We start from the raw sequence: 18,644 nt of genomic DNA on the forward strand, positions 1-18,644 counted from the left end.
CTGTAATAATTGACCCAATGCATTTTATCCAAGGGAGGAATGCACAAAGTGTTCACGTGGGCAAGTTGCATGAGTGAAGAATGTAGTGGCCATGACATCCAGAATGTCAAGCAAGCAATTACAGTACTATATTGTGTGTGTGCGCCGAGGTGCGAGAAGAAAGCGTGCGACGCGCTTGGCATGGCCAGGATACAGTCCACAAGGAGTAGGTAGTGAAAGGTCGGTCACTATAAGAACAGACGGAGGTAACTGCAGATCAGCAGTTTGCTTCCAGTAGTCCTAGCTACAGCCCGACCGCCCGCAAGCATGAGGCCTCTGGTACGTTATTTCACAGCTATTATTGTGCTCTCATCTGAAAATTAACCATATCTACAAATTACCATTAGGTTAGAGCAAATGCATTTGTGTTTCTTGTGCACTTTTGATACTGTACGAAATTCGTGGTTTAAGGCATTTGAACAAGTACATGAACAGTTTGTGCTCCCCTTGCTTGGGTAAAACGCTTTGGGTCAATTAGACCTATTAGAGCCTTACTCATTTCTACAATTTTGAATGTTGAATGTTAATTATTTTGTATTAATACTTATATTCCCCTTTTTGTTTCAAATTGATCAAAATACGGAGTGTCTGTAATTGTATGCTTAACCAAACAATTTGGATTCAATACTTCTTTCTTAATCTGCTTACCCTCCAGAGTTGATTTTTCCCTCGGACTCAGCGAGGGATCCCACCTCAAGGGCAGTGTCCTGGAGCGTGAGACATTAGGTCGGGAATACAACTGGGGTGGATGACCAGTACCTCGCCCAGGCGGCTTCATCTGCTATGCCGAACAGGGGCCTTGGTGGGGGATGGGAGAATTGGAAGGGATAAAGAAGGAAGTGGCCGTGGCCTTAAGTTAGGTACCATCAGCGCCCATATGACAGTTTGTAAGAGGGGGGGGGGGGGCAGACCTGTGGGTACGTAATATTTTTAATATTTTGGAAGATAAATGGTGATTTGTATTCTGTGGTGGAATAACTTACGGTGTTCCCTGCCTGTTGGTGGGGAACGGTACTACCGCTTCTACGTAATACTGACTTTTACATCATTTTCTTGAAACGAAAACACCTGACGACTAGATTTTAGCCTTTCCCTGAGAGGTAGGGGGCAGGGGTGCGGCCCCACCTTCCGCCGGGTATGGGCGCCCTTCTTAGGTACCATCCCGGCATTTGCCTGAAGGAGAAGTGGGAAACCACGGAAAATCACTTCCAGGATGGCTGAGGTGGGAATCAAACCCACCTATACTCAGTTGACCTCCCGTGGCTGAGTGGACCCGGACCCCGTTCCAGCCCTTGTACCACTTTTCAAATTTCGTGGCAGAGCCGGAAATCGAACCCGGGCCTCCGGGGATGGCAGCTAATCACACTAACCACGACACCACAGAGGCGGACATTCAATACTATAGTTTAATTAAATAATGAGATTTGCTGTCGTATTATTAGTCCTAGTCATTATTATTAAACCGGGAAGACTACTGTCAGACAAAACTAACTCTGCGAGGATATTTGAAAGAAAGAAAGAAAGAAAGAAAGAAAGAAAGAAAGAAAGAAAGAAAGAAAGAAAGAAAGAAAGAAAATAGTGAATAATAATAATAATAATAATAATAATAATAATAATAATAATAATAATAATAATAATAATCCTACTGGTTTTATATCCCTCTAACTACGTTTAGATTTTCAGAGACGCCGAGGCGCCGGAATTTTGTCTCGCAGCAGTTATTTTACGTGGCAATAAATATACCGACACGAGGTTGACACGTTTGAGAATCTTCAAATACCACCGGACTGGGCCGGGTTCGAATCTGCTTACTTGGACTCAAAGTCAGCGCTCTTCCACCTGACCTCCTTAGCTGGCAAAGAAAGAAAATGTCAAACGCATTCAACTAATTTTCGTACGCACTACCTGATTGGCTTGAAGCTAATAATGTTAATTTGTTCAAGAGTTATAATTTGTTTGGCTGTTACGGCTAGTGACGTTGTGAGCCAGAGCCTTGAAATAATTCACTCCTGTTAATGAAATTAAGTACAGCCTCCCAACATTTTTTAAAGGCATAAGAATATTAACAATGTTTCTTTCTGTTTACAATGGAATATAATATTGTAAAATAAAAATATCAGGGTCATTTTGAAAAATACCAAGAATTAAAAATGTATTTCTTCTTCTTCTTAAAATGTTTACCCTCCAGGGTCAGTTTTTTCCTCGACTCAGCGAGGGATTCCACCTCTACAGCCTCAACGGCAGTGTCCTGGAGCGCCAGACTTTGGGTCTGAGGGATACTACTGGGGAGGAGGACCAGTATCACGCCCAGACTGCCTCATCTGCTATTCTGAACAGGGGCCTTGTGGAGGGATGTAAAGATTGGAAGGGATAGGCCGTGGCCTTATGTTAGGTACCACCCCGGGATTTGCCTGGAGGAGAAGTGGGAAACAACAGAAAACCACTTCGGGGATGGCTGAGGTGGGAATCGAACCCACCTCTACGCAGTTGGCCTCCCGAGGCTGAATGGACCCCGTTCCAGCCCTCGTACCACTTTTCAAATTTTGTGGCAGAGCCGGGAATCGAACCTGAGCCTCCGGGGGTGGCTGCTAATCACGCTAACCACTACACCACAGAGGCGAACAAAATGTATTTCACAAAATACAAATATTTTGTGATAATTTCTTCACTCTCTACTTAAAAGCATCTGATTTCTATGAGCAAATATGATAATAATTTTGTGTGGATCCCCTCTGGGTGGAGGACGCAGATGAAGAATACACCCACGGTATCCCCTGCCAGTCGTAAGAGGCAACTAAAAGGGGCTCAAGGGGCTCTCAAATTCGGAGTGTGGGTTGGTGACCACGGGGCCCTTAGCTGAGTCCTGGCATTGCTTCCACTTACTTGTGCCAGGCTCCACACTTTCATCTATCCTGCCCGACCTCCCTTGGTTAACTCTTGTTCTTTTCCGACCCCGACGGTATTAGAGCATTCGAGGCCTAGGGTGTCTTTCATTTTCACGCCCTTCGTGGTCCTTGCCTTTCTTCGTCCGTTACTTCATTTTTCGAAGTGACGGATCCCTTCTTTTTCTTTTTTCTCTCTTTCTACCCCCTGTGGGTGGGGGATGCAGACGAAGAATACACCCACGGTATGCCCTGCCTGTCGTGAGAGGCGACTAAAAGGGGCGACCAAGGGATGATTTTATTAGAACCATGAAACTACTTTTGATTAGTATCATCTCGCGGGGAACACCATGGATCGCCTTTACTTGCGAGTAGTAGCACTATATTAGGTACACAATAGGTTTGTGATTAGTAGCAGCAGACAGGGGTTCACTGTGGGTTTCCAGTACCTGTGATTAGTATAATTGTGAGAAACACCACGGATCTGGACGTTGCCTGTGATTAGTACCCACTATGTGAGTAACACCACGGGTCTGGGCGTTGCCTGTGTTTAGTACCACTACATGAACGACACCGTAGGTCTGCGTTGCCTGTGATTAGTACCCACCACATGAGGAACACCACGGGAATACCGGCGTCCGTGATTAGTACACGTAGGTGAGGAACACCATCGGTTTGCGTTGCCTATGTGTGGTGCCATTATGTGAGAAACACCATAGGTCTGCGTTACGTGTGCGATGTAGGTACAATACTTGTGAGCAGTACCATAATGTGTGGTATACCGTGAGTCTACGCTACTTTTGATTAGTACCCCAACATGACAAATACCATGGTTCTACTTTACTAGCGATAAGTACCATTATGAGGGGCCGTTGACCTGGATTTTGGACCCCTTTAGACAACAAGCATCCTCGATTCAGGATTGTGCTTTAGAAGTGGTCGCTTGGTCAGTAATACTATTTTTATGATAGTTTTTTGGTCGGCTCCACTGATTGTTTTAAATTCATACCTATCCATTCATTCTTCATGCCATTTTATATTTTGGTCAGTGGATGATTTTGAACTTTTAATTTGTCATTACATTTCGTACCATTAGGGGCCGATGACCTAAATATTAGGCCCTTTTAAGCATCACCATCATCATCATCATCATCATCATCATCATCAATTTCGTGTGGCTATTTCCAGCCGAGTGCAGCCCTTGTAATGCAGACCTTTCGGTGAGGGTGGGCGGCATCTGCCATATGTAGGTAACTGCGTGTTATTGTGGTGGAGAATAGTGTTATGTGTGGTGTGTGAGTTGCAGGGATGTTGGGGACAGAACAAACACCCAGCCACCGGGCCATTGGAATTAACCAATGAAGATTAAAATCCCCGACCCGGCCGGAAATTGAACCCGGGACCCTCTGAACTGAAGGCCAGGACGGTGACCATTCAGCCAACGAGTCGGACAGCAAATATGATACAATATGAAGACAGAGGTCGGTAGTTGCAGAGTGGGTCTCGACCCTCAAGTGGCCACGGCTGATCCCTGGTCCAACAGCTCTGCACTCTGACCGGCCAACCGAACAGAAGAGGGGTGGCCAAGGCTCTACCGTGGCTCTACGCCTCTGCGTTTGGGAGACGGGACAGGGCTGGGCCTCACAGCTGGCCCCAACCGTCGGCTGTCCTGAGAATGGTTTTCCGTGATTTTCCATTCTCCTGCACTAAGGCGAATGCCGGGATAGTTCCTAGTATAGGCCACGGCCGTCAACCCCTTTACCTTATCCGAGCATCTTTCATTGTAACAAATCTCCCGGCCTGAGAGACAGCGTAACTGTCTAAGAGGCCCGCCTCTCCCTTCAGGGGAGAAATGAAACCGTTTAGTAGTAGGGAAGACACGTAACAAATAGTTTTGGTCATACTTCACATTTTTAGCAAATGCTATAAATCACAAACTCTCTGTATTGAATTGTTAACAAACATCAGTTCCAATGAAAATTCTAACAAATTTTACGATTATAGTTAACTAATTTTGTGATGTTGGACATTAAAAAAATGTTCTTTGTTTCTTCAGTACAAACTTTTAATTAATAAACTTATGATTTCAATAACAGATTTGTCTACGTTTGTGAAATAGCTATGCAAGACTTAAATTACTACTTTAAAAAAAATAAAAGGTAAACATGGCAAAGTGATAAATCATCATAACAGCCTTAGAGCTAAATAGTTCAGAAGTTTTTAAATATTGTGCGATATTGCAAAATATAATGAGTTAACGCTATTTCCATTTTCTTTAATTGGTATGTGCATTCATTTCATACAAAATTAGTTAAAAACATGGGATTAATAGCAACATAAAGTAAACAATGTGAATACAACTCTCAAATGATTGAAAGAAAGAAAATAAAAGAAAAGAAAACAAAGGAAGAAAGAAAGAAAGAAAGAAAGAAAGAAAGAAAGAAAGAAAGAAAGAAAGAAAGAAAAACATATTTCACTCTATACAGAGTGTTCACGAACATGTGGGAAGTAATCGGGGTGGAGGTGAGGGTGGATATACACCCCAAAACAATACAAAAAGACCCCTATAGACCATAGAGCATATGTTCACAGGAGCTTTTATGTGTTGTTTCGGGGTGTACTAACCATCCCACGATTATTTTGTACATGTTTTGGAACATTCTGTATGTTGCCCCAAGTACGATCCTCCTATTCGGTGTCTCATTCCGCACAGCAACACCACGTACTCGACATCTGCTCTACATCAGTCATTGAGTGCCTGACTCTTTTTTAAACTACTACTGCTACTACTACCACTATCGGGCGAGTTGGCCGTGCGGCTAGGTTGCGCTTAGCCGTGAGCTTGTATCCGGGAGACGCGTGAGGAAGGCCGCTTCCTTCCAACTCCTAGCCCTTTCCTATCACATCATCGCAGTAATACCTATCTGTGTCGGTGCTACGTAAAGCCACTAGCAAAAAACTACTACTACTATTACTAACATTGATGATGTTTGTTGTTTAAAGGGCCTAATAGCTAGGTCATCGCCCCCAATGATACGAGGTACAACGAAATGAAACGATACTTAAAACTTCACAATGTATTCACTAACTAGAATTGACTAGAATCTGAAACGAATTATGATGGAAAAAATAACCACAGATTGTCTCATGGCTCCAAAAGTATCATCCCTTGGTTACCCCTTTTGTTCGCCTCTTACGACAGGCAGAGGATACCGTGGGTGTATTCTTCGTCTGCGTCTCCCACACACAGGGGTGTGAATAACATTTATTTTGAATCCCACTGACTAATTTTAAGGTTTTTTTTGAGAAGCCGAGGTGCCGGAATTATGTCCTGCAGGAGTAAATCTACTGACACGAGGCTGGCTTATTTGAGCGCCTTCAAATACTATTGGCTTGAACCAGGATCGAACCCTCCAACTTGGGAACAGAAGGCCAGTGCTTCTGCTATCTGACCTACCCAGCCTGGCCCTTTTAAACTCATCAAATAGGATGGTCGACTACGGATAAGTACAGTTGAAAAGAGGGTAGGTCGATCTCGATGGCACACACGCTTAGCCATGGTGCCTCTCTTCTCAAAGGAGCAAGTTCGATCGTGACTGATTTTTGCAGGCATTGATTCGTGGTTTGGGTTTTTGTAGTCACATCCTCGTTCGTGAACTATGGGCTACGGCCGAGTGTCCTAGCAAGTGGTCCAGAGAGTCAGGACACAAATTGCTATGCAATAGGCCCTTCTTGTGCTCAGGCGGCTAGGCCTTTACAATCCGCCGGTGGTCCTTAACTCTTTAGAGGAGGGATTCACACTGGGAATGTAACTAGAGTAGAATCCTGATTCACAGAATTTACCGAGTTCAGAATATTTTAATCAAGTCTCGGGCCTATGGGAGTAACGGAGTTCCACTTCCCTTTGACCACCGATGGACTCTTTGGAACAACTTGGCGAACGAAATGGAATTCGATGGGGAACTGTCAATATTAATGAGGCTTTAGGAAGAAAGAAAGAAAGAAAGAAAGAAAGAAAGAAAGAAAGAAAGAAAGAAAAACTGGCTGAGTCAGCAAAGACGAAGTGTCTGGTGGTGTTAGGAGTTAATGATATTCGAGTGAGGGGAGATAACGAGGAAGGGATAGGAAAATACCTGGGTATAAAGTGTCCTTAACATATGTTAAAAAGGGAAGGACAGATTGTGGGTTTAATTAGGGAATACTATTGCATGCGACGTAGTTATATTAGGCACTCAAATGAGCGAATGATGTGGGTAGATTTAGCAGTTGGGTGGAATTAGAAACAGCATTTCTCAGCTCATTTACCATGTGAGAGTGCAGACGAGTGTGAAGTTGGCAAGTTTATGAAGCACTGAGTGACATTGTAGTTAGGGTCAGCAGCAAGGATGGAAATAGAACTGAAGGAAATGAGAAGGTGATGGGTAAATGTGGGGAAGATATGAAAGCTAATAGGAATGGGAAGCGTTTAGTGAAATTCTTCGCTCTTCCACTTGGGAGGGTTGGGCCACCAGATCCATAAGAGACTATATCATAACCAAGTAAGAGATATGTTACGAATGTGTGGGTATTCCGGGAATTTTTCGATGACACAGACAACGCTCTGATCTCTAGTGAACTAAGTAACTCCAGGCCTAGGACAGAGTAAGTGAAATCTGTCTGCAAATGAATAATAGAAAATCTCCAGGACGAGGAATGGGTGGCATACAGGGATGTTGTAGAACGGGATGCCTAGGAACAACTGTGTGTAAAGACGGAGAAAGGCGAACATCTTGGTGAGGGTAGCTTGCAAACGTAAAAAGAAAGCGTATCAGAAATGCTCCACACAAGGACTGATGCAGACATAGAGGAAAGAAACAGCGAAAAAAATAAGTTTAATCCAAAGTCGTGGGAAGATGTCTGTAATAACCTGGAAAGGCTTGGTCAAACGGCAGGGACAGTAATAAAGAATCATAGAAAAGGAGGGACGAATGAAATGAATAGTGTTGTGGGTAAATCAGGTGAACTTACAGTAGATCCTAGGAAATATCTGGACAATTGGAGGGAATTTTCTGAAAATCTTCTAAATATAGAAGGAAATCTTTCTGTTGACGTCGCGAACAACCGAACTCGTGGGAAGGACAATGACATTAGTGAAACAATTACGATTGAGGAAGTGGATAGGCTGGTAATAAACTCCATTGTCATAAAGCAGCAGGAATAGATGAAATTAGACCTGAAATGATGAAATATAATGGGAAGACAGGGATGAAATAGCCTAACAGAGTAATAAGATTAGCATGGAACGTTACTAAGGTACCTTCTCATAGGACGAAAGCAGTAATTGAACTGTCTATAAGCAAGGGGACAGAATAGATTGCAACGACTGCAACGATCAGTATTTCAACTGGGCTGAGTAGCTCAGACGGTAGAGCACCGGACGTCTGAGCCCAAATTGGCAGGTTCAATCCTGGCTCAGTCTGGTGTTATTTGAAGGTGCTCAAATACTTCAGCCTCGTGTCTGTAGATTTAGTGGCGCGTACAAGGACTTCTGCGGGATAAAATTTCGGCACCTCAGCGTCTTCGAAAACCGAAAAAGTAGTTAGTGGGACGTAAAATCAATAAAATTATTATTAAGTAAACCAGGCAATGTGTTCACTGGCATTTTGGAAGGGCGGGTGCGATCAATAGTTGAGAGTAAGTTGGGTGAAAACCACTGTGGTTTCAGACCACAGAGGGGCTGTCAGGATGTGATTTTCAGTATGCGCCAGGTAATTGTGAAAAATCCTACGAAAGGAATGGAAAATTATGTTTATGTTGCGTAGATCTACAGAAGGCATGTCATTGTGCCGAGGGCAATTATGTTAGCGGATTGCTCTCTGGCAAAGCAAATACGGCGAGTTCGTAAATTTGAGTCGCGCGCCCGCAAGTAACAAATTAACCTCATTTTCTTGAAGAGAAAAATGTTCTCTGCCAATTGCGCCATCGTTCTTAACACCAAGAGCGTCCCTGAGAATTTTTGTCGGTACAGTTCTTATACGCTCTGTATATGATGTAAATTTTCAGCATCCGTGTAGCATATAATACCCGAACTCCAAAATACATGACGCCTCATAGTTCTTGAAAATAATGGGAGGTTACAAAGGTGATGATGATTACGATGATGATGAAATGTAGGTTGACCTATCAAGTACTTGGGATTACCTTCTTGACTATTATGAAATATATTATTATGATCGTAACTTCGACTATTTCGAAAACACGCAATGTAATATCCAAGTTATATATATATTGGGAATAAGCCTAAGAGGACTGAGTACACATGATGAGATAAGCAACAAAATGTCGATATTATTTTCCCGAATTTTGGTGACAAGTTTTACTTGAAGCTTCCTTATAGATTTATTTTTCTACCGCTGTTTATACTAAAAACATCATCATCATCCGCCGCTTTTTTCACACCCTAGTGGAGTCGCGAGGGAAACTGTGTCGCACATGTGGACTCTTGGCCCTATTTAATGGCCGGATGCTCTTACTATTTCTTTTTTTTTTTTTTTTTTTTTTTTACAATTTGCTTTACGTCGCACTGACACAGACAGGTCTTATGGCAACGATGGGGTAGGAAAAAGCTAGGAGTGTAAAGGAAGCGACCGTTGCCTTAATCATGGTACAGCCCCGGCATTTGCCTGGCGTGAAAATGAAAAAAACCCACGAAAACCATCTTCAGGGCTGACAACAGTGGGGTTCGAACCCACTATCTCCCGAATGTAAGCTGATAGCTACGTGACCCAAACCGCACAGCCCCTCGCTGATGTGAAGCCCACGTAGAGCGAAGTATTCACAATTGCGTGTTTCTGTGCTAGTTTATAGTGTGGTGATTTTTTATTTATAGACTACTAGTGGTTTAACGTCGAAGGTTTTCAGTGACGCAAGAACGGAAGTCCTAAGACTGGGAAGGTACTGGCCGCGGCCTTAAGTAAGGAACAGTACCAGCGGTGTATTGTATGTGTATGAAGAGGAGTGTATTGGAACAAACGCAAACACCCAGACTTCTCGTTAGAGGAATTAATCGGACGTGGATAAAATCTACAATCCGGTAGGGAATCGAACTCAGGTCCGTCTAAACCGAAGGCCACTGCGCTGACCATTCAGCCAAGGAGCCGGATTTAAGGTTAATTGAATGGAAAAGAGGAATGATTGAAGATTTTCTAACTTGCCAAAATTTACAGGTAAGACTTATGAATCCTGGAAACTCATTCAAGACATGGTCACATGTGGGAGAGAAAATAAGAATTTCATCCTATCTTGCCGCACACAGAAAAGTTAGGATTTAACATTGATAACATCGGCAGGATATTTTAGTCGAAGTCCTAGCCTTGAATATTGCTCCGTAGATAAGTAGACTACAAGAGATACAATGATGATAGCAAGAGCAGTTTTCAAGAAGTTTGACAGGGATATAACTCGAGCTTAAGGATTGTTACAGAATGTTTGTTCAATCCTGAAAGAAATATTTTAGTGAAAATTACCTGATAATCAAATTTAATAAGATTACATGACAACAGAATTATAATGTTTATTCAAAATAAGTAACATCTAAAGTGTAGAGTGTAGGTTATCAGTACTGTATTATGAAATTAAAGCGAAATTGTGTTTTGTGTAGGTTTAAAGCAACAATGCCAAAAATGAAAGCTTCCATTGTAACCCAGTTCCGTAGTCGAGATGATCTGACATTAAGGATTACAAGCTTGGGATGTAACGTGGTCAAGTTTTGAGATTTGAAACACAACGCTGATAGAGCAATTTTCAGTGCGATTCTTCTTAGACTAATTACAATAATGCACAGACGCTAGGATAATACTGTACTGCAAACTTTGAGATTTCACATTCATTCAGTCGTCGGATCTGAATAATAATAATAATAATAATAATAATAATAATAATAATAATAATAATAATAATAATAATAATAATAATAATTGTACCGGGTGGTACACCTCCACGCCGCTAATTTAAAATGTGCGCCTGTTGAAACTCCTCTGCTGGAGGAGGGCTGAACTTTATCTACGCTGTTAATTTTTTACCTTCTCAGAAGATGTCACCACGTGGAAAATTTTGAGTTTTTGAACTGTGTCATTTTTGATGTGTTTTTGTTTCGCCTGAAGTAAGAAGTGTAAACTTTCTCTCCTAGAGGACACTACTGAAGATCTACAATAGTGCAACCTAGTGCGGAGTCAAAGAACTATTTTGTTGGAGAAAATTTAATTTCAAGAGTTTGTTCTTTGTTAAATTTCTTTCTGTCATTATTTAAGTTGGCAATATTTACCCCTTTCTTCCCCTTGTTATGAATGTATCCAATCCCGAAATTCTTCTATTAATTTCTGACCAATCTGGTGTATCTTCCCCCAACTTGTATCGGTTGCGGGGTCCTACCCAATAAAATAATTGTGGGCGGGTGTTTTCATTCCCCTAATGCCTAGAACCTTCCACGAGAGGATATAAACTGCTGATTTTTGGGTCTCCGGGCCACTTTTGTTCCATCTTTCTGTGTGTTAAGTACATAGCAGGGGGCGGGAAGCGCCTCTTTCTTCGGCAGCGGTCAACAACAAGGTAATGGCCGATTAATAACTTCTTTCTTTGCTAGCTCAGCAGTTTAACTTTCGGGGCGGGTTCTAAGCGTTCAACCATGTAACCTTTTCCTAAAATGTAAAAACAACTGGTATCTATTCTATTTTCAAACGACATATCGGGATAGAGAGTGCTTAACCCTCTCGAGTTCCCACTCACATCGTCTTGAGGTGAACTTATTTTTCTCAACTAATTCTTCCGTAATGTAATGTAAATTGCTATTAAGTCACCTCTGTAGTATGGGATTAGCCCTTGTATTAACGGCCTAGTGCCAAGTAGGTCTTAAGCAAAGTGTATTAGGAGTGCAAGTTCGCCTCCTCTCAAATTGTATTTTAGAGGTCATGCATTAACCTTCTTGTCATTTAACAGACCTCAGTAGGTTGGGTATTTTACCCCTGTGTATATGTCCTTTGAGGACAGCTTAAAGGTGGAGTTCGGAGTGGCCTATGATAGGCTTGTATTTTAGGGGGAAGTTGCCCTCTCTTGAAAATTGTGTTTCTGCCTCAAGGAGGCTTTTGGGTGTAATTGGAAGCAAATGTTTCTGGCATGTTTGGGGGTTTTCGGCCCCTTTGTTGTATGGTGTTCATTGTAAGGTTGGGCTCATTGCTCAAGAATTATGTTTCTGACTTTTGAAGCCCCAAATGGGGTACCTATGTAAATGTATTTTTTTTCAATCGTGTTTCGGCTACTAAGTACCTGTTCTATTTGTTGTTACCTAATTTTGAAAAGAAAATATAACCTTGTTAAATTTTAAAATTAATTTCACTTTAGTAGCTTGAGACCTATTCACCACCCAGCACCTTCTTTCATGCATAACTACCACAAAAACACGGTAACAATAATAATAATAATAATAATAATAATAATAATAATAATCTTTCTTAATCAGTTAACTCTCCAGGGTCGGTTTTCCCCTCAGACTCAGCGAGGGATACCACCTCGACCACTGCAAGAGTAGTGTCCTAGAGCGTGAGACTTTGGGCAGACGGATACAACTTGGAAGGCGGACCAGTACCTCGCCCAGGCGGCCTCACCTGCTATGCTGAAAAGGACCTTGTGAAAGGATACGAAGATTGGAAGGGGTAGAAAAGGAAGAGGGAAGCGGCCGTGGCCTTAAGTTAGGTACCATCTTGCATTTTCCTGGAGGAGAAGTGGGAAGCCTCGGAAAACCACTTCGAGGGTGGCTGAGGTGGGAATCGAACCCATTTCTGCTCAGTTGACCTCCAGAGGCTGAGTGGACCCCGTTCTAACCGTCGTACCACTTTTCAAATTTCGTGGCAGAGCCGGGAATCGAGCCGGGCCTCCAGGGGTGGCAGATAATCACGCTAACCGCTACACCACAGAGGCGGACAATAATAATAATAATAATAATAATAATAATAATAATAATAATAATAATAATAATAATAATAATAATAATAATAATGTCATAGGTCCCACAACCTATACGCAATACACACAGAGGAAAGATATCTAAGTACACCGATTTATCAATAGAAATGAGGCAATATGGATAATTAAGAAAGTGAAAAATGAAATGTCGTATGGCTTTTAGTGCCGGGATATCCCAGAACAGGTTCGGGTCGCCAGGTGCAGGCCTTTCTATTTGACATCCGTAGGCGACCTGCGCGTCGTGATAAGGATGAAATGATGATGAAGACAACACATACACCCAGCCGCCGTGCCGTAGGAATTAACCAATTAAGGTTAAAATCCCCGAACCGGCCGGGAATCGAACCCAGGACCCTCTGAACCAAAGGCCAGTACGCTGACCGTTCAGCTAACGAGTCGGACATTAAGAAAGTAATAACTAGTCACAGTTATTCTTCTTCTTTTTCTACCACTTTTCCCACGCCTGTGGGGTCGCGGATACGAACTATATAGCACATGTGGATTTGGCCTTGTTTCACAGCCGGATGCCCTTCCTGACGCCAACCCTATATGGAGGGATGCAATCACTATTGCGTGTTTCTGTGGTGTTTGGTAGTGCAGTGTGTTGTCTGAATATGAAACGGAAAGTGTTGGGACAAACACAAATACCCAGTCCCCGGGCCAGAAGAATTAATCAGAGCCGATTAAAATCCTCGACTGGCCGGGAATCGAACCGGGGACCCTCTGAACAAGGTCTCAGCGCTGACCATTCAGCCAGTGAGTCGGACTAATACGTAATCACAGTGCCAATAGTAATTACGAGTAACGGTCTTATTCCAAAAACACTGCAAAATAGTCTTAAAAATCTTACTCTGTACTCCTTCAGCTAATTAGAACTACAAAAAAACAATCACCACCTACTTACATCCTATGGAAGTTCCTGGAGACGGAACGTCCACTGAAGGTGAATATCTCCGTATACATAAGAGTCTTCCTTATATCAGATACCGAAGAGATACTCGACACAAATTGCAATGATGTGAGATATTGCGTATATTGCTTGTTATTAATAATTTACGCCCTCTGCGGGTGTAATATTAATATTAGAAAATAAGATTTTACAATAAAACAATATCGTTAATTTTTTGTTTCAGATGACTGTACTATTCCTTGCTGTGGCCACAAGTATGGCTACAGCGACGGAGAGCCTGTCTTCAGCAGAGGAAGACACGCACAGCGCGGCGCTCACGAGTTATGGAGGCGGGGGTAGCTACGGAGGTTCTGGGAGTCAGCTGGAGTCTGGTTTCAGCGCTAGTTACGGCACGAGTCATGGAGGTTCCAGCTCTAGTTATGGAGGAGAAAATCATGGAGTTTCTAGCACTGACTATGGAGGAGGAAGTCTTGGAGGTTCTAGTTCTAGTTATGGAGTGGGTAGTTTTAGTGGAAGCCACAACAGCCATGATGTCAGCGGAAGTTACGGGGTTTCAAGCTCCAGTTTAATCGGTGGGAGTCATGGCGGGAGCAGCATTAGCTTAGTAGATGGAGGCCATGGAGGTTCCACGTATGCATCGGGAGATGCAGGAGGCCATGGTGGAAATGTAGGAGGAAGCAGTTACGGAACGCTTGCGGCTGGAGGCCATGGTGGAAGTTTAGGAGGAAGCAGTTATGGAGCGATTGCAGCTGGAGTTCATGGTGGAAGTTTAGGAGGAAGTAGTTATGGCCACGGTTTGAGTAGTTACGGAATGGTCCACGGTGGAAACAGCTATGGAGCGGGTATATCTGGAGCCCATGGAGGAATTAGTTACGCAAGTTTAGGAGGCGGAGGCTATGGAGGTAGCATAAAGCATGTTGTCAAACCGGTGGTGAAGGTCATAGCTGTGCCTGTAGCAAAACCATTCGCGGTTCCTGTACCACACGCCATCCCGGTACATGTTCCACAACCTTATCCAATTCACGTTAAAGTACCACATCGTGTCGAGGTACCTATCATCAAGGCCGTGCCAGTAGAAGTGGAAAAGCCCTACCAGGTGTTAGTGGAGAAGAAGATACCATACCCTGTAGAGAAGCCTTACCATATTCTAGTAGAGAAGCATGTTCCTTACCATGTACCCCAGCCATTTCCCATTCATGTGCCCGTCTACAAGCACGTCTACCACCGCACAGCAAAGCATCATTAACACATCTTGAACTAAACATTGCTTTACCTTACAATGAGACATTTTTCAGAACGGTAACGCATATCTGTTCGTCATTATCTTGATTAGCCAACGCAAGCGATACGGTCATTAACTGTAAATATGCCTTCAAAAGTGAAAATCGAGGAATAATGTTTAATGTAAAAAAATTACGCGAACAACAAATTTAGGTAAATGCTGTACGTTGCTATTAACGTCGCTTGATATAAGATTCGTAATGTTCTTTCAGATAATCAGAGAGTAGATATCAGCATATTGAAACTGTTACAGAACACATCATTATATGACTTTGAATGCCAATGTTTGCTTATAAGACTGAGGGAAAATGTCAGAATATGTACGGAAAGTAGTGTGGATCATGTTGCTTAGAAATAGCTTCCGCACATCTAGTCGTATTGTAGTATTTCTATTATCTTAGCGTTGTTGATATGAAATGCAAATCAAATACATGCTATTTATATATTACGAGAATATTGCATATTGTCTCAAAGATTTTTGCAAACTAGATACATCTATCGAAAATGTTTAATAGTATTTCTTCAGCACACTTTAAAAATGGCATGTCGATAACCTCCTTTGAGAAATATCTTCCTGCCATATGGGGCATAATTTTCACATCCAAAGAGAAAATTTTGTAACTCATTTTTACTCCTTTTCTGAAGGTCTGAATTAAGTCTGAACATTATCTGAAAATATCTGTTACCTGCGATACAAAAAAGTCTTCCACGGTTTTGTAAACTGAGAATTAAAAGATGACTATATATTTTTAGAAGATACAGCTCTTCTTCAGTCCGACTCCTTGGCTGAATGGTCAGTGTTGAGGCCTTCAGTTCACCGTGTCGCAGGTTCGATTCCCAGCCGGTCGTGGAGGGGTTGGGTGTTTGTGTTTGTCCCAACACTTTCGTCTTCATATTCAGAAAACACACTACACTACCTACCACTACATAAACAAGCAATAGTGATTACATTCCTCCGTATAGGGTTAGCGTCAGAAAGGGCATTTAGCCGTAAAACAGAGCCAAACCCATATGCGCAACACAGTTGGCACCCGCGACCATACAGATGTGGGAAAAGCTGTAGGAGAAGAATACAGCTCTTCTTCTATTTTCTAAGACTCAGTAGGACTGAAACTTAAAGGAAAAGATACCTCTCATTTCTCTAGTGCGTGTGATTTGTAATGGTGCAAAAAGAAAAATACTGACAGGGGAATTATCACATCCTTCGATGACATAACCATGTGCTACGAAAAAATCACATGCAAATATTTGCTGCCTTTTTCCACTGCAAGGCCCCGAAATGGAAGCTGGAATCCTACGTGGCCAAATGGTAAGGCGGTAATTAATTTCGTGTGGCTATTTCTAGCCTGGTGCAGCCCTTGCAAGGCAGACCCTCCGATGAGGGTGGGCGGCAGCTGCCGTGTGTAGGTAACTGCGTGTTATTGTGGTGAAGGATAGTGTTATGTGTGGTGTGTGAGTTGCATGGATGTTGGGGACAGCACAAACATCCAGCCCCCGGGCCATTGGAATTAACCAATGAAAGTTAAATTCCCCGACCCGGCCGGGAATCGAACCCAGGACCCTCTGATGGTAAGGCGGTGAAATTGGACATCCCCGCCTTACTGGAGATGTCTTCTACTCGCCGTGTCTGCCGGCTTGTCTACAGTGATGGCTGTACAGTATAACCCTTAACGACTCATTGCTTATATGCGTAAGTGAGGGGTTTATTTCGGGACCTTGCAGTGTAAATAGGCAGCTATTTTGTTTTGTTTTTGCATGTGATCTCTTCATAAACATATTAGTTATGTCACCAAAGTTTCAACGTAGATTTTGGGCGTTAAGGGCGTGATACATCTGTTGTAAGTATAAATAGCACAAGAAAATCACCGCTGAAATATAATTTACTGTAAAGCTCCTAAAAGTTCCAAGGTAATACAATAGCACTCGACCGCCACAGTCAGGTATGTAAGTTTCACAACGGTACGATCAAAGCCGACCTGACAGTTGTTTATTTGCAAAGCCTTAGCTTAGCTCATGGATGAAGCCGAACCACGTGCAGTCAGCGAGTCACCGGTTAGTGCCAGTACGGTCGAGTCTCTCATGTTCGTATTTGAGAGATTCATACTTGTATCTTCCTTCTCCCGTACCTGTATGCAATTTCCTCAATATGTGTTCAGTTACATTCCATATCAACTACAGATTAATTATTTCTGTTTTGTTATTGCGTGTTGTTCTGTTTGTTATCCAAGTATTGTTACTATGTTACATACATTGCTATATACAATATGTTATATTGACTGTTGAATTAATTTTTATTTTGTAATAAATATAATGGTTACAATGAAAATTTATGTCATTATTTAGCCTACATAAATCCTCTCTTTCAAGTAAGACTGTTTAAATATTCTTAGCTACGTATGACGGTGGTCACATATACAGGGAGATTATTTTATCTATTCGGGGGATTGTCACTCGCCCGGTCGCCTGCACTGCGAGCCTGTCTCCCGCCAAGCACTTTGCCGTAATACGGCCAGTGCGTGTTTTTGCACAAGATTTCCTGTACTTTATGAAGGTATTATGTATATCACACGCTCACATAATGAAAATGGCATTGGAACAACACAATGAGCATTAAACACGTGAACACTTGACTAAACTGAACCTTGCGCTGACAAAGCTCTCAGCAGACTGCAAAGGATGGGAGTTTGTGGCGCCGGGAGATAGTGGGTTCGAACCCCACTGTTGGCAGCCCTGAAAATGGCGGGTTCGAACCCACTATCTCCCGTTGGCAGCCCTGAAGATGGTGGGTTCGAACCCACTATCTCCCGGATGCAAGCTCACAGCTGCTCGATCCTAACTGCACGGCTAACTGGCTCAGTGGTGTTATTTTCGTATATAATTGATAAAGAACGAAAACAACCAGCTGCATATACAGTACATTTGGAACAAACGAAAAGATAAGTAAATTTGCACTTGCAGCACACACACACACACACACACACACACACACACACACACACACACACACACACACACACACGCACGCACACACACACACACACACACACACACACACAGACAGACACCTGCTGTCGGTAAAGTGATTTTTTTGCCAGTACTGTAGTAATACAAATCTCGTATTAGTAAATTTGTATCTTTTATGAACGTGCTTCATACACCTGCGGTTGTAGGGAAGATAAAATATACTGTATGTTTAATGGAAGCTGAAATTTGAATTTAAGTAAAGTGGTTATTGATTTTTATCGATGCATATAATAAGGACCAAGGGGGATGTTTTCATTCCCCTCCCCAGAGGGGAGGGGCGGGCCACCTAGAAGGTTACGCCTTCTCTCTGGCCAGGAGATTTGGCGGGGTTTGGGGATTTGATGGGAGTTTGAGGTTAAAAGGAAGAAGCTTTGATTTTGGTGATGTGAAGGGATTTGGCCTCTTGGCTAAGGGTGCAGCATCTGCTCCTGTGCTTTTTATTGAGATTCCTGGGTTACATACATGAGTTAAAAATACATGGGTTACATACATCATATGAGTTACGTACATTA

General features: G+C 42.6%; 1 protein-coding gene across 1 annotated transcript; it reads left to right on the plus strand.

Moving 5' to 3' along the window:
• The first annotated feature begins 142 nt into the window (after positions 1 to 142).
• LOC136867234 (uncharacterized) lies at positions 143 to 15,947 on the plus strand. The gene is made up of 2 exons (XM_067144373.2): positions 143 to 318; positions 14,051 to 15,947. Exons 1-2 carry the CDS (start codon positions 307 to 309, stop codon positions 15,071 to 15,073), a joined length of 1,035 nt encoding a protein of 344 aa, XP_067000474.2. The 5' UTR covers positions 143 to 306; the 3' UTR covers positions 15,074 to 15,947.
• The last annotated feature ends 2,697 nt before the right edge of the window (positions 15,948 to 18,644 follow it).

Source organism: Anabrus simplex, chromosome 3 (genome assembly GCF_040414725.1).
Source record: "Anabrus simplex isolate iqAnaSimp1 chromosome 3, ASM4041472v1, whole genome shotgun sequence".
In the NCBI taxonomy this organism is placed as follows: Eukaryota; Metazoa; Arthropoda; class Insecta; order Orthoptera; family Tettigoniidae; genus Anabrus; species Anabrus simplex.